This window comes from Aquarana catesbeiana, linkage group LG05 (genome assembly GCF_042186555.1).
Source record: "Aquarana catesbeiana isolate 2022-GZ linkage group LG05, ASM4218655v1, whole genome shotgun sequence".
NCBI lineage: Eukaryota > Metazoa > Chordata > Amphibia > Anura > Ranidae > Aquarana > Aquarana catesbeiana.
The window spans coordinates 38,257,204-38,281,335 of NC_133328.1; the positions used below are offsets into that span (position 1 = coordinate 38,257,204).

General features: G+C 41.7%; 1 protein-coding gene across 2 annotated transcripts in view; it reads right to left on the minus strand.

The window, feature by feature from the left end:
• HEPACAM2 (HEPACAM family member 2) overlaps window positions 1-24,132 on the minus strand; it is a 173,362-nt gene that overhangs the window by 13,544 nt on the left and 135,686 nt on the right. Inside the window, exons 5-10 of one of the 2 annotated variants that reach the window (XM_073629605.1) lie at window positions 18,637-18,762; window positions 17,124-17,151; window positions 16,755-16,790; window positions 16,055-16,092; window positions 11,069-11,139; window positions 3,964-4,067 (exon numbers count right to left, since the gene is read on the minus strand). In XM_073629605.1, coding sequence (XP_073485706.1) covers window positions 3,964-4,067; window positions 11,069-11,139; window positions 16,055-16,092; window positions 16,755-16,790; window positions 17,124-17,151; window positions 18,637-18,762 — 403 coding nt within the window. The remainder of the gene's footprint in view (window positions 1-3,963; window positions 4,068-11,068; window positions 11,140-16,054; window positions 16,093-16,754; window positions 16,791-17,123; window positions 17,152-18,636; window positions 18,763-24,132) is intronic. The other variant, XM_073629606.1, reaches the window with a different exon arrangement.

Here is a 24,132-nt window from a genome sequence, read left to right on the forward strand (position 1 = left end):
CATGCAAGGAAAGGCATCCAGCAATACACCACATTTGCATGTGCAGGAACGCTGTCTCCTATGGCAACAGTCTTATAACAGTTCCTAACACAAGTTGTAATGAACTCCTTTACTCCTCCTCCTACAATCACTTCTTGTAGATTCTTAGTCCACTGAGCTCCCAGTCTCTCTCACTAGACTTGCTGATTCACTGCCACTGAATCCCGTGAGCCCTTCCAATCTTCTTACTCAGTATCTTCCTCAAGCGTCACCCCCGTATCCCTGCTGGGTCCCTGGCTTGGCACTCCAGATACTCCTTAAGCATCACCCCACTGGCTGGGTCCCTGGCTTGGTACCTGCTGAAGTTTCCCAATTCTTCACCATCCCCGATTGGAGAATACTGCCCTGGTACTTGCTTCAGCTATTTACGGTGGTCCCTGGTAATAAGGTGGTCGGCCCCTTAGTGGCGACAGCTTTCCCTCTACCTCCGACCATGACATGTTCTCTGGCCTGCAGAACCATCACTTCTGGTTGGACTGCAAGCCGCAGTCCCAACGCTACACTGGATATCTGGCTGGGCAGGGTTACAGCTGAACCACTACATTTGGCAATCCCTATGGGGGAATGGCTACACATTTTTCCTAAGCCAATTGCCCTGTACCCATAGCCCATACTGTTTATAGATTATGAGAGCCAAAGAGTATGATGTTGACTCCCCTAGGTCATGACACTCAATGTGAGGTTCAGTGAGATCACCAACATTGACAGCTATTGGAAAGATTTTGTTTAGTGTTTTGCATGATGCTATACTATCTAGTTGGTGAACCTAGAACTGTTGTTTGTGTTCAGCCCCAGCCAGAATGATATCCTTTAACCCCCCTGGCGGTATTCCCGAGTCTGGCTCGGGGTGGATTTTTAATACCAAAAGCGGTATCCCCGAGCCAGACTCGGGATCGCATCGCAGGATCCAGGAAGAGCTTTCTTACCTTGTCCCCTGGATCCTGCGATGTCTCCCCGCTGTGATCGGCGAGCCGCCATGTCTCGCTTGATTCACAGTGCCGAGCTCCGTTCCCTGCGAGCGTTGCGACGCACGGGGACGGAGTTCGGCGGCAAATTCAAAAAGTAAAACACACAGTACAGATACAGTAATCTTACAGATTACAGTACTGTATCAAATAATTACACGTCCCCTTTGTCCCTAGTGGTCTGCCCAGTGTCCTGCATGCAGTTTTATATTATAAAAACAGTTCTTTCTGCCTGGAAACTGGAGATTGTCCATAGCAACCAAAACTGTCCCTTTACATCAAAAGTGGTTTCAGACCAGCTAGAAAACAGCAATAATAAATTAGAATCACTCGCAGAATTGAGCGATAGTGATTTGTGGGGAAATCCGTCACCAAACACTAATAGTAACAAAAGCGACAATTCTGCAACTGAGCAAATTTCAGTGTTTTTGATTTGATTACATTATTGAATAATTTTATTATTATTATATTATTATTTGTTATAATTATTTATAGTTATTTATTATATTATAATTTTTTATTTAGTTTTTCAAACTTTATCATACCCGGCATGTCTACTAGATTCTTGTTTGGACAGATTTAAGTGACTTATTGCTAAGAATTACAGGCCTATAATATAAAACGCCAAATTTCTGTGCAAAATAATGGTACCGCTTTCAGCACCTAAAATCTGAAATAATCAGACCGCCAGGGAGGTTAAGGGACCTAAAGTAATTTTACCTCTGTGGCTATGCCATTTTATATGTGCTTTCTCTTCATCTTTCAGGCATGATTTCAGGGTCATCTCTCTTCTCTCTCATAGTTACATAGTAGGTGAGGTTGAAAAAAGACACAAGTCCATTAAGTCCAACCTATGTGTGTGATTATGTGTCAGTATTACATTGTATATTCCTGTATGTTGTGGTTGTTCAGGTGCTTATCTAATAGTTTTTTTAACCACTTCAGCCCCGGAAGGATTTACCCCCTTCCTGACCAGAGCACTTTTTGCGATTCGGCACAGCGTCGCTTTAACTGACAATTGCGCGGTCGTTCGACATGGCTCCGAAACAAAATTGACATCCTTTTTTTCCCCACAAATAGAGCTTTCTTTTGGTGGTATTTGATCATCTCTGCGATTTTTATTTTTTGCGCCATAAACAAAATAAGAGCGACAATTTTGAAAAAAACGCATTATTTTTTACATTTTGCTATAATAATTATCCCCAAAAAATATATAAAAAAAATTTTTTTCCTCAGTTTAGGCCGATACGTATTCTTCTACATATTTTTGGTAAAAAAAATCGCAATAAGCGTTTATTGATTTGTTTGCGCAAAAGTTATAGTGTTTACAAAATAGGGGATAGTTTTATGGCATTTTTATTAATAATTTTTTTTTTACTAGTAATGGCAGCGATCAGCGATTTTTATTGTGACTGCGATGTTATGGCGGACATGTCGGACATTTTTGACACATTTTTGGGACCATTGTCATTTATACAGCAATCAGTGCTATAAAAATGCATTGATTCCTGTATAAATGACACTGGCAGTTAAGGGGTTAACCACTAGGGGGCAGGGAGGGGTTAAGTATGTCCTAGGGAGTGATTCCAACTGTCAGGGGGATGGGCTGGTGTGTGACGTCACTGATCTCTCCCCCGATGACAGGGAGCAGAGATCCAGCCATTGCTGAGCCTATCATCTACTAGGATCCCCAGGTCCTTTTCCATCCTAGATTCCCCCAGAGGTTCTCCCCCCAGTGTATAGATTGCATTCATATTTTTGCCACCCAAATGCATTATTTTACATTATTCTATATTAAACCTCATTTGCCATGTAGTTGCCCACCCCATTCATTTGTTCAGACCTTTTTGCAAGGTTTCCATATCCTGTGGAGAAGTTATTGTCCTGCTTAGCTTAGTGTCGTCTGCAAATACAGAGATTGAACTGTTTATCCCATCCTCCAGGTCATTTATGAACAAATTAAATAGGATTGGTCCCAGCAAAGAACCCTGGGGGACCCCACTACCCACCCCTGACTGTTCCGAGTACTCCCCATTTATCACCACCCTCTGAACTCGCCCTTGTAGCTAGTTTTCAATCCATGTACTCACCCTATGGTCCATGCCAATGGACCTTATTTTGTACAGTAAACGTTTATGGGAAACTGTGTCAAATGCTTTTGCACAATCCAGATACACCACGTCTACGGGCCTTCCTTTATCTAGATGGAAACTTACCTTCTCATAGAAGGTTAATAGATTTGTTTGGCAAGAATGATTCTTCATGAACCCATGCTGATTACTGCTAATGATAACGTTCTCAATACTAAATTCATGTATATAGTCCCCTATCATCCCCTCCAAGAGCTTGTATACTATTGATGTTAGGCTAACTGGTCTGTAATTCCCAGGGATGTAATTTGGGCCCTTTTTAAATATTGGTGCTACATTGGCTTTTCTCCAATCAGCTGGTACCATTCCAGTTAGTAGACTGTCAGTAAAAATTAGGAACAATGGTCTAGCAATTACTTGACTGAGTTCCCTAAGTACCCTCAGGTTCAAGCCATCTGGTCCAGGTGATTTATTAATGTTAAGTTTCCCAAGTCTAATTTTAATTCTGTTCTCTGTTGTCAACTCTCCATGTTGACTGTTAGCACATGTTCATGCACCAGAGCCTCATTGGCTCAGAGTACTGACCCCTTCTCTCCCAGTCTACTGTACAGGGGATTGTAAGTAGCTGACATCTCAATTGCATATAGCGCACATTTATTGTTTTGGTTTTTTTCAATAAATACGTTATTGTATGTCACTGTAATACAATATTTTACCAGCAGGTGATAATACAGCTGAAATTTGTCATTACAGCTTCTGAATTCTAGGAAAATATTAGAGTTGAGGGTGTAGTATCAGTCAAGCCCTTTGAGTAACTATGGAGGTCATAAACACGTGGTGTTTACATTTTTCATGTTAGTCACACTTACGACTGTGAATCATTCTGAACTTGTTCTGGGACGTGCTGGATGACCTCATAGATGGTGCAGTTTATATCCTGGAGATGTAGGACATTAGATGCTTGTCCAGGTACCTGTACAGAGGAAAAGAAATACATTAAAGGCCTAGTAAACTACAATTCCAGACAATTTTATATAATAGAACGATTCATTGAGTTGAAATGAAAGAGGTTGGAATTGAAGAACTGAACTTAGAAACAAGGGGTATCAAAGAAAAAATGAGTAAGTTCTTTTTAAAGTAACTCTGTTGCCTTAAAATAATGATTTAAAAAAGCATCCTGCAAAAGAAAACAGTTGCTTGCAATTTCGATCATGGCTCTCACCAAAAGCTACGGCTGCATAAACTTCTGCATCCAACATTCCCTGCTTCTAGGTGTATTGGATGTCTGGTCCCCTACTAAGCACTGTGATTCCATCTGTCAACCCCTCTGTCACCAATACGTTCTTGGTGCCTTTTTATTTCATTGAAATACACGTGTTAATGTGCACTTCATTAAGGATGTCTGTTGAAACTAATGGGCTGCCAACACACCCTAAAGTGATAAAATACTTACCTGACCCCTTTTTTTGTAATGCACTGTACCGCTGTGTATTTTGGCAGGCTACAACACAGATGAATTACCTTAGTGTAATGGGGTGACATTCAAAACGTGAGGCTCATCAATGAAGTGATGCATGTTACATGCAACCCCATGTGCACTATAACATGCGATCTCCCATGACATGAAGATGTAAGTGGGCCCTGAGTGTTGTAGAGGCTGGTGAAAAGAACCAATGCCCGCTAGATGTCCTAAGTTTGATAGCCAGCATCATTCAAACCACTTCCTCTGAGCCCCATCCTGTGACTGGACAGTGGAAGGAGAAGCAGGAATGTGATGAGCTCATCTGTCTTGTCATTGTCCTCTCTCCTCTCCCATTAGTATGTTTCTTGTTAACACATGGATTCATTATCTCCTTGTGCTGCTTATTTCTCTTATTTATAGGAAAAATACATACAGTATAATGATGTATTAGTAATGAATGCATGAACTTGTATATTTTATATATGCAGGGAGTTCAGCTTTGAAATCTGACTTTTTTTTTTCTAACCACTAATGGAAGATGTTCCTTCCATGTTGAAACTCAATCGCTAGTGAGATAGCAGTAATGGAGTGACATATCATTGTTTGGGGCAAATAGGAACTGACTCCATAAAATAAGTCAGCAATTCTGAAATTGGTGGTTGGGGTTTATTGTAGCCATATTAGTGCACCTGCAGTAAGAATAACTGTCCTTGATTTTCGAGGGACTGTCCCCGATTTGGAGCAAAGTCCATCTGTCCCTTTTTTCTCCTCATTTGTCCCTCATTTTGGTCTGATCTATATAGTTGTATATAAAATGCGTATTTTATCTTTCAGATAGTTTTTCCCAGTGCTAAACCTTTCATCCAAATTATAAATTGCTACATTTGTGAAATTTCAAAAGCCAATATAAAGGTATAGTAGTGGTAAAATTAAAAAAAAATTAAAAAAAGAACTTTTAACTAATTATTTTTTTGGTATGATTCTCCTTTCATTGGGCGTGGCAGGGTGTCTGTCCTATATATACATAAATAATAGTACGCTTCTGGTTACTATGCAAGAAATACAATACTGAAAATGTATCAATTTACAATCAAACAGTGAACTGAATAGTCCATAAAGTTCAATAGGGAAATAAGTCCATGTGCCAATAGCAATGAAAGCATATAGTGGAATCAAGGTGTATCTAATTCTTCTCAAAATAATGATATATCCCACTGGGTGACAAACCATGTGAATTGTTAAGGAATTCCACCATACACACGTGCCCTCCACCATAATCAAGCCTCTTACCAGATGGTTGTGATCCCCAATTACAGAGACCTACGAGTGTCTCTAAGTGGGATCAGTGTGGTCCACTGGGTTTCAACATTCCCCAATACCAACGTTACAACTTTGGATCCAACTCAGACAGCCACCATAGAGCATAGGGGATGCTTCCTATGCCTACATACTTTTGCTAATAGGTGCTCCTCGTTCCCATCTGAAAAAGTTGGGAGATATGCAATTTATGCAATTGAGCAGTGGTGGCCCCTCCATATGCGGTGCAGGGGTGCTGGACGCATGGATTCCAATGGGTTTTTTTTTTTTTTTTTTAGAAGCACATGATTAGCGCATAAGGCTCTAATTGACTTAAAAAAAGGACACTATTGTCACACGACTGGATGGGCTCGGGGCGCAGTACTCTTTAAGTTCTCTTAAAGAGAACTGCACCCCAAACCCACCCAGTTGTGTGACAATAGCATATTAATATTGAGACCCATCACCTGATTGGCTGAGAGGAGAATCGATCTTATTGGGCACGAAGGAGGAGGGAGGAGACACAGGGGAAGCTGCTGTGAAGCCGTGGAGGAGAAGACACAGGGTGAAGGCACTGCCCGCCCCAAGCGCTGTCCGCGACATAGATGGGGTAAGTGCGGGGCTAGAGATCGACTGATAGGGGGCGGGGGTGGTGGCGGGTGGATTTTTTGCGCCCCCCCAAAATATAAACCACCAGCCGCCACAGCAATGGAGTACTGTCCGTGATATTCTTTTTATCTGCACTAATTTCCACATTTTTCAGGACAAGTTTTCGAGGTGTGCCCCCTTCTTCAAGGCCCAAGCAGTACTAATACACAAATTTGTGACTCTACATTTTGCTAAAACTTTGCATATCAGTACTGTTTGGGCTGTGAAGAAGGGGGCACACCCCAAAAACCTGTCCTGAAAAAATTGGATGTTAGTGCAGACAGCCTTTGTCCTTATATTCTCTGATCTGTCTATGAATTCTCTCTCCACTCTTGATGTGAAGCTCCAAGTCCTAGCTGGTCCATCACTAGCCCAGGAAAGAGTGTTGTTCTGATGTTGAGCGATGATCAATACTAAAGTAATGTTATGTCAATGCTGATTACAAAGGAAAGGCACATGTAAAAAGTTCAGTTATTTTAGTTAAAATGCAAAGCCGGCATTTGCGTTCTTCTGAAGCCTCCTCATCTATGTTATATATAGACCATCCTGTGATGTATCATATATTCACAGAGAACATCCGCCATATGGTCCATGCCTGTGAGAAGTCTCTTTCATCTTTTGTTTCGAAAAGCACAAATTGTTGCTAAGATGTGATTCTTATATCCCGATATCTCTATTGCTGCAGCAACCATCATTTAACTATGTGAGTCCACCATGGACCTCACTTATGAGTGTATTTGTAAACTCTAACTTCTCACTTATTTGCTTCCTTTTCGTCTGATAATATATTATTTAACGCATTTTGCTATATCTGATAAAATACATTTTGATCCTGCCATAACCCTTTTGAGGAGTTGCCTGTGCTGCACTCGAATCAGTTACAATATTCACTGTTACATTGTTCCACTCTGTGTTTAGGAGAATAGAAGGAGGAGGTGTCCTGTAGTCCTGTCTTGGGGTGCAGTGCTGCAGCTTCATTGATATAGCACTGTAAGCATTTCCATAGGAAGTGTGTTGCTGTCAGTATTAGTAGGTAAAATAGGAAAGAAAACTGAATAAAAAACAAATGCAGCCACCCCATCTAAGGACCGGTAACCTGCAATATATTACATTTTTGTTCTTGGGGTTATATACATTAAAGAAAACTCTAGCCTTTTTAATGCTTCTTTTTTAGACAAGCAGAAAATATTTGAAGCGCTGCCCCCAAAGGAGGCAGTAATTGGACTCCAGGCTGATTAATATTAAAGAAATGTGTTATATTATAAAAACTTGAAGTGAAAGGCAATTTGTACATATATGAACAGGTAAAATGGTAATCAACACAGTTCTCTAGACAGCGAGACCACCAGCTTGTAGCAACCTGTTATAGACCTTTATACAGTCAAACAGATTTATACTTGATAACCTGCTGACCAGCACAAGCAATGGCAGGAACCACATTAACAGTAAGGGTGAATAATATTGCAATGACTCTACTTGCTATCAGTACGCTCTGTTACTAGAGTGCACTCTAGAGGTAATTAGCCTACAGTCCAGGTCTACTGCAGCAATACCCTTACTTTTACAGGCAGGACCTACCAGGAGTCTTTGTAGGGTGGCTTATGTAAAGAGACAGTCCTACACCCTAGACCTCCAGCCGGATAAAGTTGGGGCCCATCCTGCCGTCGGAGCACATCAGCGTAGTCCCAATGGGAATCTGCATGCAGTATTATAAGCTATTGGTTAAGTGTCTAATCCTTATAAGCTTAGTTTCTGATAACAGCAACAGATTGTGGCCGCATGGCCCTCCCACCAATCCAAAGATACAGTCACAGAAGTCCCATTGCATGAGTGTCCTCTGTTTTGACTCAGGGCAACCCTGGTCCCCAGCTGTAGTGCTTGGGGCAGCATGAGACTTTCTCCAGTAGTGACTCAGTTCCCAGTCTCTGTGCCCCCTGTGTTCCTCTCTCTCTGATCTCCTGGCCGCGTGAGGCTGAGATCTCCACTCTGACTACTGACAAGTCCAGATAGCAATTTGTGCATTCCCAAGTCCTGCAGCAAAAGACTGCGCTAATCAAACTACAGCCCAGTAAGATCTTTCAAAATCTTGCTAATAGTTTAAATGAACTGACTAAACTGTCCCTGTTATATGTTGTGTTGACTGTGTCAGGGCATGGGGCTGTAAGCTTCTTTGGGATGATGGACTGGTGTGAAAGGTCAGTGACCTCTGTACAGTTCTGCAGAATCTGCTGGTGTTATATAAATGATCAGGCTTGTGCAAAAGGCAGTATGGACAACAGTATACATTCGTTCTGAAGAAGTCCACTGATTAGCGGACGAAACGCGTCAACCTGTGACGTCATCATGCTCGGATATGGAACCCGTGTACTCTATTGCTGATGATTGCAATGAAAAATGGCTCTTCAGCTCTTCCTGCACTGTGAGATTACTACAGCACCTGCGAGAGAGGGATCGATGAGAGATCAGCAGCATTAGCTGGACATCTCACTGTTATCTAACACTGTAATGGCTCTCGAATGAACAATGACAAACTGAGCTTATACAGGAAGGTGAAGCAGTGAGTAGAAACAAGATTACAGTAGATTCCGTACCCGGCAAACAACTTCTTTCCTGCTTCCTAATACCTTCACCTTGAAATGCCTGAGTTGCACACTGTCAGTTTGTGATTCCTAATGCTTTCCTGATGATGCAAGATCTTTACCAATTTACTAATAAGGTTTGAATATTGGAATATAACATCTGAAGTGGAATGCTGAATTGCAGATATAAAGTTGATAAGGCTGAATGGCCATGTAGCTCCATGGTTGCACATCACGTGTATTATACCAATTGAATGCTAAATCATTGTCTTGGATTTTCTTGGCTGTTTCCTACTTCACTGCTTGATGCTTGTCAATGCCCTTAGGAACTGCTGCTGTTTCATGAACCATTCACTTCTTTATAGAATCAGCCAATTAGAAGCATTCCCTATTTTCTACATATCGGTGACCTACAAATTATAAGGTGGATTCTTTCAATCAATGTGGTTTATTGGTAATCCTTAGAGCTCTGGTCCATTTTAAAGAAAAGGGGAATCCCTTACCTTGGCTATCTACCTTGAGGCGACCATTTACCCACATCCACTGATGCTGTGCTTATTATTTGAATTTTGATATTTTCATTCTTTTTTTTTCATTTTTTTTCAATGTATGTTGTAACCAGCAACACTGGATATTTGATTAAGCAATTCTAATTCATTGTTGTTTGTATGATGTATATGTGTATATTCTTGGAAGGTTTATCTTCATAGTGGACAACAAACTTTTCATTTTTAACTAGACATGTGCACTGACAAAAAATTTGTTCGTTTTCGTTTCATTCTTTTTTTGCTTTTTTTTCGAAAATTCGGAAATTCGAAAATTGGGATTTTCAAATTTCCAAATTTCTGAATTTCCGAATTCCGAATTTTCAAATGAACTTTCGAATTTTGAATTTCGAATTTTCAAATTTCCGAATTTAGAATTTCCGAATTTTCGAATTCTGAATTTGGGAATTTTCGCATTTTCGGAATTTGAAAATTTGGAAATTCAAAAATTTGAAAATCCAAAAATTCGAAAAGCTGAAAAAAAGAAAGAAAATCAGTAAAATTTGAAATAATAACTAACTATTAAATTATAGGTATTGGAATTTCCTTTCAAATTTGGCTGTTTGTGAGCGTAACGAATACAAATTTATCTGAAGTTACGAATTATCCGAATTAACGAATGCCGCATCTAAACAAATGGAATGGAACAAATTAATAATAAATAATAATAATAAAAAGGTTTTATTATTATTATTGTTATTTATTATTATTAGATCGTTACGTTCCATTCGTTTAGATACGGCATTCGTTATTTCAGATAATTCGTAACTTCGGATAAATTCGTACTCGTTACGCTCACTAACAGCCAAATTTGAAAGGAAATTCCAATACCTATAATTTAATAGTCATTATTAGTTAGTTATTATTTCAGATTTCCGGATTTTCGAATTTTCGGATTTTCATTCTTTAGAATTTTCAGATTTTCATTCTTATTTTTGGATTTTCAAATTTCCAAATTTTTGAATCTTCAAATTTCCGAAATTCCGAATTTCTGAAATTCCAAATTTCTGAATTTCTGAATTCGAATTTCTGAAATTTTCCAATTTCCGAATTCTGAATTTCCGAAATTTCGAATTTTCGGAAATACAAAAATTTGGAAATTTGAAAATTCAGAAATTCGAAATTTCGTAAATTGAAAAATTCGGAAATTTTGGAATTAACAAATTTGTTAAAATTCGTTAAAAAACAAATTCCGCACTAAACGAATTGCACATGTCTATTTTTAACCTATCTAATAAACATTTTTGTATACTAAACTGCGTGGTATAGGAATTGCCTACTATTTTTGACAGTCTGTGCTAAACAGCTGTCCATTTTTTATTTTTACTTATCTATTTTAGGCACTTACCACACCTTTAATAGGTGAGACAGTGAGTATTTAACCCCTCAAACACTTGGTGGTATTCACCGCTCTCATTTACTACAACAGTATACATACACGCACCCTGTGAATGGAGGAATCGGGCAGAGACACAAACTCGTATATCCCAAAATCATTAATAGCGTCTTCGTGTCCTGGAAGAAACAAATAAAAAAACAATATAAAAATTTCTTTCAATAAACAGACACATTTTATGCATAGCCCTAGTTTTTTTTTTTTTTTTTGATGCAGTAGTGAAAATACAGTCCATAAAGGTTGCCTTTGTAGCACCCTCTACATTAGGTAGGTAGGTGCTAGAGTAGTGTTTTTGTGTATACTGCCAGTGCAGGTAAATTTAGGCAGGCCTAGCTGTGAGCAGGGCCTGTTTGTTTTTGATCTGGGGGCAGGGGAGTGGTTTAGTGCAGCAGCAAGTGACTGACATGTGCTTCAGCTCTCTGGCGCCTCCTTTGCTTCCATTGAGAAGTTTCTGGAAGAGAGGCAAGCCAAAGGGCTGGAGTGACGTTTGGGAATTTGTGAGCCCTGACCAATCCCCAGCTAGGATTGGCAGGGGGCAGGCCTCCTATATATAACCATGGTCAGCCTGCTGGGAAGGTTGTTGTCAGGTGGAAGGACTGAATGATGGAGTGTAATGCCGCGTACACACGACCGGACTTTACGACATACTTGGTCTGGCGGACCGGAGTCCGTCGGACAATTCGAACGTGTGTGGGCTCCAGCGGACTTTTTTTCCCCAAAAGTTTGACGGACCTAGAAATGAAACATGTTTCAAATCTTTCCGACGGACTCGAGTCCGGTTAAAAAGTCCGCTCGTCTGTATGCTAGTCCGACGGACAAAAAACGACGCTAGGGCAGCTATTGGCTACTGGCTATGAACTTCCTTGTTTTAGTCCGGTCGTACGTCATCACGTACGAATCCGTCGGACTTTGGTTGATCGTGTGTAGGCAAGGCCATTCTTTCTGAAAGTCCGTCTGCCGTAAAATCCGCTCATGTGTACGCGGCATTAGACTGTCGTGGCCCTTAAGGGAACCTCCTTTCTGGGAGGGGGGTGAACTCGGGTCTGGAGCTCGGGAGCTGGGAGGGAGCCTCTCTCTACATGGTGATTGAGAGGTGTCCAGGAACAGGAGCAGGAGGAGGACAGTTGGGAGCACTGGAGGGATCCATGCTGGGGTCGGTGAGTGAGAAGCTCTGGAAGAGACATGCTATCATTGGATGTGGAGCCAGAGGGAGAGACTGTGGTGGTATTGAAGTCAAGTCGCTGCAGCCAGGAGGGTTGGCAGGATTTGCAATGGACTTTCTGGGAGCAGTAGTCCACTAAGTATCAGTTAGCACAATTATCCTTTTCATCTAAAATGGTTGCTACAACTAAGGGGACTGCAGACCCCCCCCCCACAAAAGGCTACTAGGAAAATGTTAGAACTTGATCAGAGTGAGTTCTAGCCATGTGATGTGCTAATGGTGACCGAAATCTAGAATTTGACAGTGGAGGAAAGCAAGTGATCTCAAGTAGTGTGCTGGAGGAGATGTGAAGCAGAAGAGACTGTCAATTGAGATTCAACAAACTTTATTTCCATTTATCAAGATTTATTGAGTGTGTTTATTTCTTTTTTCAATTTAAGAATGTTTTTTGTCTCTTTCTCTGTTTAATTGCTTACCTTTACAAAAATGCTGCCCGTAGCAATATACTAAGCATGCATTCCTCCTACCACCAGGGTGCGCCAGCCGGAAATGTGTCGCAATCACACCTGAGACAACCTCCCCCTGCAGTCCGGGGAGCGATCCAAGCTTCCTCTTCAGCTCTCCACTATCTTACCATCTTCCTGCCGGTGTTTTGTCACATATGGCGACCCATCACATTTGGCTACCCGCTGGAGTGCGCATGCGCAACGCCGCCATATGCGTTCCAACACTTTTAAAACTTTACGTTTTAAAAGTGACAAAAACACTTTTAACACTTTTTATTTTTATTTCTTTTAAACATTTTTAAAAAAGTGTTAAAAGTGACAAAAGTTTTAAAAGTGTTGAAACGTATAGCCAAATGTGATGGGTCGCCATATGTGACGAAACACCGGCCGGGAGAGCCCTCAGAGTGGCGGAGACAGCTTGCCTTTTGACCAACGTGTTTGGATGTCATGCAGAGCGTTTACCCACAGATGTACCCATCCATGTTAACCTTGATGTAAGTTACTAATTGATTTCTTTGAAATACACAATTACAGTCTAACTCAGAGGCGCCTGCATTTGTTTTTCTTTCTTGCATATCCTGGAGACTACTTCTGCTTCCCTGCTAAGGCTGGCCCTGAACTATTAGACTTTTTGGCTGCATAGCAGCTTACTGGCCATTTGGACTTCAGTAATAGGATTTATATTCAGTACCAGTGCCACATGAAGATTTGTTTGTCCTTCCAGCCAGGGTTGGTGCAAGGATTTTTGACACCCTAGACGAAACCTAATTTTGCCCCCTCCCCCCTTTTCCCTGCCCATGTATACATTGGAGGTGGCGGGGTGGGGATTTTTGCGGCGCCTCTCCACCTATTTCTTCAGCCGTAATCCACAGCCCCGCACCCACACCTGCACCTCTGGACCCGACCTGAGGACAAATAGTGGCATCACCGGCTTTCTTCCTCACGCCAGCCGTGGTCCACAGGTATATGGAAAGGCTAGGGTAGTATATAGACAGGCTAGGGTAGTATATAGACAGGCCAGGGTAGTATATGGACAGGCCAGGGTACTATATGGACAGGCTAGGGTACTATATGGACAGGCTAGGGTACTATATGGACCGGCTAGGGTAGTATATGGACAGGCTAGGGTAGTATATAGACAGGCTAGGGTAGTATATAGACAAGCTAGGGTAGTATATGGACAGGCTAGAGTATTATATGGACAGGCTAGGGTAGTATATGGACAGGCTTGGGGAAGTATATAGACAGGCTAGGGTAGTATATAGACAGGCTAGGGTAGTATATGGACAGGCTAGAGTATTATATAGACAGGCTAGGGTAGTACATGGACAGGCTTGGGGAAGTATATAGACAGGCTAGGGTAGTATATGGAAAGGCTAGCGTAGTATTTGGACAGGCTAGTGTAGTAAATAGACAGGCTAGTGTAGTTTATAGACAGGCTAGGGTAGTATATGGACAGGCTAGGGTATGGACTGGCTATGGTAGTATATGGACAGGCTAGGGTAGTACGTAGACAGGCTAGGGTAGTATATGAACAGGCTAGGGTAGTATATGGACAGGCTAGCATAGTATATGGACAGGATAGAGGAAAAAAAGAGGATCCTGGACGGCCGCACACCATAGAAGGCATCTTTATTGATATTGCTATATGGACAGGATTGGGTAGTATATGGACAGGATAGGGTAGTATATGGACAGGCTAGCGTGATATATGACAGGCTAGTGTAATAAATAGACAGGCTAGGGTAGTATATAGACAGGCTAGCGTGGTATATGGACAGGCTGGGGTAGTATATAGACATAATACAGGAGATAGTCAAGAGACTGCAGGCATAATACAGGAGATAGTCAAGAGACTGCAGGCATAATACAAGCTAGGCTAGTATATGGACAGGCTAGGATAGTATATGGACAGGCTAGGATAGTATATGGACAGGCTAGGGTACTATATGGACAGGCTAAGGTAGTATATGGACAGGCTAGGGTAGTATATAGACAAGGTAGTATATGGACAGGCTAGGGTAGTATATAGACATAGTATATAGACATAATACAGGAGATGGTCAAGAGACTGCAGGCATAATACAGGAGATGGTCAGAGATGGTGAACATGCTATAGAAGTTGTTAGAGGACTGCGGACATGATTCAGAAGACAATAATAGGCTGGAAACCTATTACACAGTACTGCTGGAGATTACAGCCATTGCAGTCTCTTTTCAAATAAATGCTCAAACGTTCGTACTCCCTACAGGCTCCTTTAAATATTACTGCCACAACAGTTGATATTTCTTTTAGCAAGATCCATTATAAAAGATTAGGGAAAAACATATCATAAAAAGAAAAAAAGGATGAACAGCACAGAAAAAGAAAGTAAGTGTGAGAGAAATGAACCGTTTATGTACCAGAACCCAGTCTAAATAATATTCATTCCTATAAAATGAGGTGGTCAGACCTCCTCATTCTGCTCTCTTCCATTCCTTGGACTTTGTTTACCAACCCACTGAGTCTGGGTTCTGGTGCTCTCTCCCCCCCAATCCCCCCTACTTCCCTCTTTTCTCCCCCTGCCTCTTCTTGTTGGTTCATGGAAAGGTCTGTCTTTGAACCATCTTGTTCCTCTATTTCTTTATTTTTGAAGCTTTTTCTTTGGTTTATTTTTATTTTTTAGCAGACACCCTAGGCAATACAATGGTGGTCGTTAAAACTTTTTATTTTACATGGTATTTGCGCAGCAATTTTTGGAACGCATTTTTTTTTGGGAAAGTTTCATGAATTAAAAAAACCCACAAAAGTTAGACCGATTTTTTTGTATAATGTGAAAGATGATGTTACGCCAGGTGAATAAATACCTAACATGTCACACTTTGCGCACACTTGTGGAACGGCGTCAAACTTCAGTACTTAATCTCCACAGGCGACACTGTAAATTTTTTTTACGGGTTAAATGTTTAGAGTTACAGAGGAGGTCTAGTGCTAGAATTATTGTTCTCGCTCTAACGTTCACGGTGTATGTAACCTGTGTGTATCTGGCTCTGATACTAGCCAGTGCCTCACCAGCCACTCACCTCACCGCACGTCCCTGCTCTACAGGTTATCCCAGTATTTGTATTATCGATGTAGTGGTTGTTTTTTTGGGGGTGGGTTTTTCCTACTTTTTTTTATTTTCCCTGACTGTAAAATTAGGAAATTGCATTAAAGATTATACATTAACAATATTCACTGGCAAGTAGGAGCCTAAGTAAGGAAAAGACAAGCTGTTGCCTGCAGGGGTCCAAAAGGCTGCATAATTGGTGCCAAAGGGCCACAGGGATGTAAGCCTAAAATTCACCATTCAAGCCTAAAACTGCACAAATCTGAACATACTGTACCTGAAAATATTGGCGTCCTTCTATACTCGGTGGAAGGCCTGAGGTGAGACAGAAACATAAGACATATTACAATGTTAACGTGATGTAAAAAGTAAATACTTTGGGGTCTTTTTGTCAAACATTTAAGGGACATTTCGCCAGACATTTGCACTTCTATATACCAAGCCAGATGAGTGGAAATTTGCCAAAATCATCAAGTGCCTTCCCTGGCCTTCAGCAACATCTGTTCTTCAATAAGAAAAGGTCTTTAATGGGATGTTCACCTTGTAGGAACAGGGGAAATTTGGGGAAAAAACCCCTGCCTACCAGAACTTACTGGATCGGCACATCAGGAATTCCCACAACAAGAGAGTGGCGATCATTCTACCCCCCATGCTATGCTGGTTCTAGCCTGTATGACTTTCAGGATTAGAAGGAGCTTTAGGGAGGATACTGGGGTACATCCCTGAAGCGCTGTTGCCCCTTGCTCATGGACACTTGGCTCTTCAGTACCCCTGCCAACAAGGAGGCAATAATGACAAATGGAGGCTTATGTACTTCCCATGGGAAGCAAAACGATGGTTGCCCCTTCCTAAGTGAACATGTTTTAGGGATCCTCATACCCCTAACCACTGCACTGTGCATGTAAGAAAAAATTATAATGTGAATAAACACACTAACACTTGTTTTAAAATACTTTATTTTATTGAACTATTTTTACCTTTCAGGGTCCAGCAATGTCTGAAGACGTGGGCTTCTTATCCATTGATGGGAGAGCAGAAAATGGAGGAGCATGGGTAAATATTAGTAAAATTGATTTCAAAAAAGTATTTTAAAACAGTATGTTTATGAATAATGAACTTCTCATGCACACACTGGTACTGGTTATGGGTCTGAGAGATCCAATCAGTTCACCAGGGAGGGCGCAAGTTGGCGGTTCATCCCCCCCCCCATTACTGGCACACCACCAGGGAACTTCTCTCAAAGCCCTTCTCCCCAAAAAGCCGAATAGCAGGGGGGTGAGTTTCCCAGTGAATCCTTTATAAATAGACCCCAATAGGTAAAAGTAAAAATTTTCTGGGAAAAATACCTTCTACTTTGAATCTTCCAGTGAATTGCTGAAAGAAATGAAAAAAAAAAAAAGTTTAGATTAGCTCTGGAGTCTATCACAGCACAATGTACAAATACAGAGAATGTCTATAATAGCCTTTCTCAACTTTTTCAACACAGAGGAACCCTTGACATAACTTTCTGATCTCGGGGAACCCCTGCTAAAACTTAGTGTTTATCTACAACTCATGATACATTAGTGAGATGGTCAGTGGGAAGAATGCTCCTTATACTTGAACGAGGAGTAGAAATTGCTGAATGCTCAATGAACCCCTAGCAGCTTCCATTGAACCCTTGTTGAGAAACCCTGGTCCATAATAATCAGGCCCTTTTTCCTCCAGAGAATAGGTGCAGGTACTCCCCCTTTTCAAGTCACTTCTTGCCTCCGCCCCCTACCCCCCTCTGAGCACTGTCCTTTGGTTCCAACCTTTACCTAGAGAATCCAGAAAAGTATACATTTTTGGTGCAAAGTAGTTTGAATGGAATTTAGTCCACATGCAAGAGCCACCTGAGGGTGAAGCCTAGTCATAATACTCAGCACTCATTCACACTTGGGTGTCAGTAGAGCCAGGCGATTTAGAGGCATTTTTTGGTGTGTAAGAAAATGTATGACCTGGTGCACCATCTATAATCATGTGCCTTCATCCCTAAATCTATACATACAAGTTTGCATTCCCCTGGGACTTTAAATGAAGCACATGATATCAAATTAGTAAAAATCAATACACATGATTACAAATGTATTAGTCCAATAACAAACAAATATGATAGCAACAAAATACATATATAATACTGAAGAGATGATACGTAGCAGAAATACAACATTCACATTGATAGATTGCAATAAATTAATTCATAATATAAATAAATTGAAATGTGGCATCCACGTTTATAACGCATGATTGTAACAGAGCTGCAGCCAAGAACTCAACGCGTTCCGTGGCACAACGTCCACTTCTTCAGGAGTAAATGCAGCTCTTCAGTATTATATATGTATTTCATAGCTATCAGATCTGTTTATTACTGGACTAATACATTTGTAATCATGTGTATTGATTTTTACTACTTTGATGCCAAGCAACACAACACTCAGGTGTGAAGGAACCCATTAGGAATAATTGGATTCTTCATCTGGAACATTATCACACTTTGGGAATCAAAGCACTTAGAGTAGGTCTAACAGTAAAGCCTTGTCTGTGACTACTCGAGAAAGGGGGCTTTCTGATTCCTTTATACATCAAAGCAAGTATTATGCAAGAGCTAAGTCACACTGATGATTCTGCTACTGGCACCACCTTGCCATTGTGAGACTCAACACCATTCAACGGACCCCATTCAAGGTACCAAGGAAGCTGTGCAGACCTAATCCCCCCCCCCCCCCCACTAAAGTGAATGAGGCTAACCAGGTACAGTGGAAAATATTTGGGCACATGTGAAGCCGCCAAGTGTACAGTACACTAAATGCTCTATATATCTGATATCTGTGATCTTACCTCTGTGAAGTTGATATTTTTTCCAAACAAAAAGTAGACATATTGACAGAATAATAAATAGGGACACTCCTGTAATGGCAGCCAGTGGCGATAACGAGCCGGTATCCTGTGAGAGCTTTTCAGGGTCTGCAAAAGAAGGGAAAATTATTTTGAAAAAAACATTACAAATATAAAACTCATCAGCACTGTATTGTCTAGATCTCCAAACCCCACCTGTAACTAAAATATACTATATTACCATAAGTATTGGGATGCCTGCCTTTACACACACATGGACTTTAATGGCATCCTTGTCTTAGTCTGTAGGGTTCAATATTCAGTTGGCCCACCCTTTACAGCTATTACAGCTTCAACTCTTCTGGGAAGGCTGTCCACAAGGTTTAGGAGTGTGTCCAAACCCCACCTGTAACTAAAATATACTATATTACCATAAGTATTGGGATGCCTGCCTTTACACACACATGAACTTTAATGGCATCCTTGTCTTAGTCTGTAGGGTTCAATATTCAGTTGGCCCACCCTTTACAGCTATTACAGCTTCAACTCTTCTGGGAAGGCTGTCCACAAGGTTTAGGAGTGTGTCCCCTGATGTGGACAAGAAGGCCTGTCTCGCAGTCTCAGCTCTAATTCATCCCAAAGGTGTTCTATCGGGTTGAGGTCAAGACTCTGTGCAGGCCAGTCAAGTTCCTCCACCCCAAACTCACTCATCCATGTCTTTATGGACCTTGCTTTGTGCACTGGTCCAAATCATTTGGTGGAGGGGAGGTTATAATGTGGGGTTGTTTTTCAGGGGTTGGGCTTGGCCCCTTAGTTCCAGTAAAGGTAACTCCTAATGCCGTGTACACACGACCAGTTTTCAACAGCAAAGGTCCGACGGAACAAATCCGTCGGACAATTCGATCGTGTGTGGGCTTCATCGACCTTTGCTGACGAAAAATCAGACGGACTTTAGAAATAGAACATGTTTCAAATCTTTCCGACAGACTCAAGTCCGGTCGAAAAATCAGTTCGTCGGTATGCTAGTCCGGTGGACAAACAACGACGCAAGGGCAGCCATTGGCTACTGGCTATGAACTTTCTTATTCTAGTCCAGCCATATGTCATTACGTTCGAATCAGTCGGACCTTTGTGTAGGCAAGTCAGTTGTGTCGGAACTGCGTTGGAACTCCGTCGAAAGTTCGTCAAAAAGTCCTTCGGAGTTCAGTCCGTCAAAAGTCCGGTCGTGTGTACATGGCATAAGGCATCAGCATACCAAGACATTTTGGACAATTTCATGCTCCCAACTTTGTGGAACAGTTTGGAGATGGCCCCTTCCTGTTCCAACATGAGTGCGTACCAGTGCACAAAGCAAGGTCCATAAAGACATGGATGAGCTAGTTTGGGATGGAGGAACTTGACTGGCTTGCAGAGAGTCCTGACCTCAACCCGATACAACACCTTTGGTATGAATTCGAGTGGAGGCTGCAAGCCAGGCCTTCTTGTCCACATCAGTGCCTGACCTCACAAATGCACTAGAAGAATGGTCATACATTCCCATAGACACACTCCTAAACCTTGCGGACAGTCTTCCCAGAAGAGTTGAAGCTATTATAGCTACAAAGGGTGGTCCAACTCAATATTGAACCATACGGACTAAGACTGGGATGCCAGTGTGCGTGTAAAGGCAGGCTTCCCAAAACTTTTGGTAATCACGTCTTGATGTTGAAATATCCCAAACCAACAGCACCGCTCCAGACCTGCTCCTCTCACTTGTCTATGGACTGGTAGGTTGCCGGCTTAAGAAAACCTATTTTCGTTCATTATGAAAGAGAATAGATGAATGAGAGATGCACCCCAAACCCTGCTCTTCCGAGTAATTTTATCATCAACAATGTAGCTGCAACCATGATGTCCCCACTGAAAAACCACCGCCCTTAAAGCATTTCACCATGAGTGGCTTGATTTCCTTGTGATCAAGCCATTAATGGTGAAACGTGTTAAGTAGGTGCTGGTTTTTCATGTGGAGACAATCATGGTTGCAGCTACATTATTGAACAATGATGATTGAAAAGAATTACTCGGAAGAGCAGAAATTGGACTCTCATTCATCGATTCTCCATCTTGATGGACAGACCCTTTAAAACAGAGCAGAAGTAAATTTTCCATTATCTACAGACAGAATACAGTGAAGAGGAAATGTATTATGTTCAGCCTTGGCGGAATTATTACAGGTAACCTATTCAGCCTGATAAAGTGACATACAGTACAATGTACACATGACGAAATACTGCTGGGGAATTACTGAGTCATGGAAACAATATAAATATTCCTTTTCTGAGTTCCGTTTTTCCCATCATAGGAAGCACTAGAAGGATCTCCAAGTACAGAACATTGACAAAAAACACTGACGTGGACCTTGACTCCCTCCCTCCCCCAGCCCCTAACCCCTTCTACTGACATTCTGGCCTAGGTGAGAACAACAAGTCATGCCTTCACAGTCTCCTGGAATATCTACATCAGGGATATCCTAGGGGGCTGCAGAATTAGGACAAACAGCGGCTAGCGGGAAGGGCTAGTGCACATCATTGTGGGCCGGCTGCCTGAACCCTTATGACAGATGTGGACAAAATGGCGGCACTGAACCTGGGCTGACACACCTGAGCAGATTCTTATCCATCAAGCCATACCATCAAGGGAGGCTTGTGATTGGCCCCAAATTTATTCTGCAGCAGGACAATGACCCCAAACATACAACCAATGAGTTCCTTCATGAGTTTTTGAATTCCTTCAAAAACTGTGTGCAAGTGTACCAAGAAGAATTAATGCGGTTTTGAAGGCAAAGGGTGGCCACAGCAAATATTGAGTAAAAGATATTGATTTGATTTGGATTTCTCATCTGTTCATTTACTTTCAGTTTGCTAATTGATAAAAATAAACTATTAAAGTTCCATTCACACTAGAGCCACTCCAAAGTTGCACAAATTCCAGTGCAACTTAGGAGAGCAACTTTGATCCAACTTTTGGTGCGACTTTGATCCACTTTAAGTCGCATCGAATTGATCTCTAAAGTCACATGACAAGTCGCACATACATATTACAGCACCTCCCCTTCTAACAAAGCAACAGTCAAATATCATTCTGCATATAATTGTAACAAGCATAGAGTGCAAGTAAATATAATACTGAAATTTTATAAATGGCTTCTCCTGCCCTTGTATATTGTATATGTTCATCATATTACTGTAGGTTTACTATTTAGTGGGCTCAGTTTGGGGCAGGTTCGGCAAACATGACTAAAGTTCAGATGCCGAATCCAAACTGCAAGTCAACAGGAGGGAAGAGGGGGAGAGAAATGTTTAAAAACAATAACGGGCATTTCCTAGTCTAATTGGCAAGGGATTGTCACACAAATGGCAGGAAGGGTTGGGCAGTGCCCTAGAGAACATCTGCTAAAGCAACAAATGTAGTATGGCAGGGAGCCATACTTAAAAATTCCAAATTTTGCATTTGCTTTAAATAACATGCCTGGGGGATGCCCTGACCCTGCCTGTGAAGTGGTGCATCTGTGTGATATATGCAACCTACTACAGCAAAACTGACATTTAGAAAGGTAGCACTGCCCCCTAGGGGGTTGCTTGGTAATGCATGTTCTCTCATACCGCCTTAACCATGTGAACTCTCCAGTCCCTCTGACACTCTAGGTTCAGACATGTTATGTACACCTTCGAATAACACACAGACACTCAACTCTCTCTGGCTTTACTTCTTTGTAATGAGGGATATAAAATAAAGTTGTTCAGCCAAATCCTGGGTTGAACCAGAACTAGGTTGAAATAACTCTTGTGACAATAGCAATTATTAGTGATACTTGAAGACAGCAATAGATACAATAACCATAGAATGTTCAAGAGAAACTTTCAACGGATGTAAGAAAAAAGTGTCCACTTTAAAGGAAAACAACAGACTGACTTATAATACATTTATCCTAATGAGAGATAGTATACTATAATGACCAGTTAAGTGTCCCCTTTAAGAGTGCTAACAACACTGTCCTAACAGCAAGGCCTTGCACTGCCTTCACCGGTTGGAGCTCATAGAACAGAAATTCCTGGCTGGAGCAAAGGGATGATGAACAATGCAAGATAATAAATCCTAGATGATAGTGATTCTATTTGTAATCCAAGAGAATGTGGCAGGTGTCCTGTGCTGAAAGTGTAATACTTGGCAGAACAATGGAATCTGTGAATATAAGCATCCTCACCAATCCTGATAGACCTCAAAGCCACCCAATGGGATCAACAAACGATTCTTCCTCTTGCAGGTAGGCCGATGTAGGGATTCGTCTGTGGACTCAGCGATCTGGTTCCCAGTGTTCAACGCTGCTGCAGTGCATCTCTCTCTTTCAGCAGCCGGTAGCTGGACTCGCTGGGACTGGAGCGGTGGCTGTGGATCGCGTACTAGGCCGCAATCCTCTGTGGTGCTCACTCAGTCAGATCCAGGAAGCAAGAGAGCGCGGGCCTGATCGGCAGATCCCTATATAGTCTCTCCCACAATCCTCCCCTGCGAGTAGTCTTCTGGGAGACGAGGTTCACAGTCAATTCTGCGATATTAGCAATGTCTATTAAGGAACTACATCTCACACAATGCTTTTTCTCAGTGCTTCAGGAAATGATGTCAGTGATTGAAATCCAGCACTAGGGGAATATAACAACAAACCTAGGCTAATGATAAATAGTCTTCAAAGGTCGATAACCTCCAGGCTACACAAAGAAAAAAGTGTTGAAATTGCCAGCGAAATGACAGCTCCCAGACACTTCACTCTGAACAAAGCAGATGGGGATTCCCTTAACCTATACAATGATCCTTGTTATTTCATTGACCATATATGATCATGTCCATATATGGTCAATTACGTCACCCGGGAGACCCCGTTTCTACATTGGCTTTCATCTGTGGGACCTGTCATTTTTGGTGGGAGCGAAACGACAGGAGCAGACATGTGTTGGGATTCACTGGATTTGTTCTTCAGGTGGTACACCAGGCTTCGGGCATAGTGATTGATGTACTGTATGTGTACATGGCTGTATGACATGATTGTTGATGATGTACATTGGAGATGAAGAACTTTTTTTTTTTTTTAAAGACTTTTCCAAAATTGATCCCCATGATTAAGTACCGGGGGCAGAGTGAAACATGTTGCGGGCGTGGCCTGGCGGGAGCCCAGGCTGAGGTTGCCTCTTTAACCATCACACTACATGCATGGATGTTACATTTTTATAATGAGTAGGGGTAATATGTTCCCCTTACTTAGTCACATAATGGGGTGGTATCTGGAGCCCGTTTATTATTAAAGGGGGCTTTTTCTAAGATTTCAATAAGCCCCCTGTCTGCAGCCCCCACAACCACTGGGCCAGGGTCGTAGGGAACAGGCTCTTGTCCTCATTAACATAGGAACCCCATGGCAAGATACCTCCCTCATGCTGAGGGCATGTGGCAGGGCATGGTTCAGGATGGGGG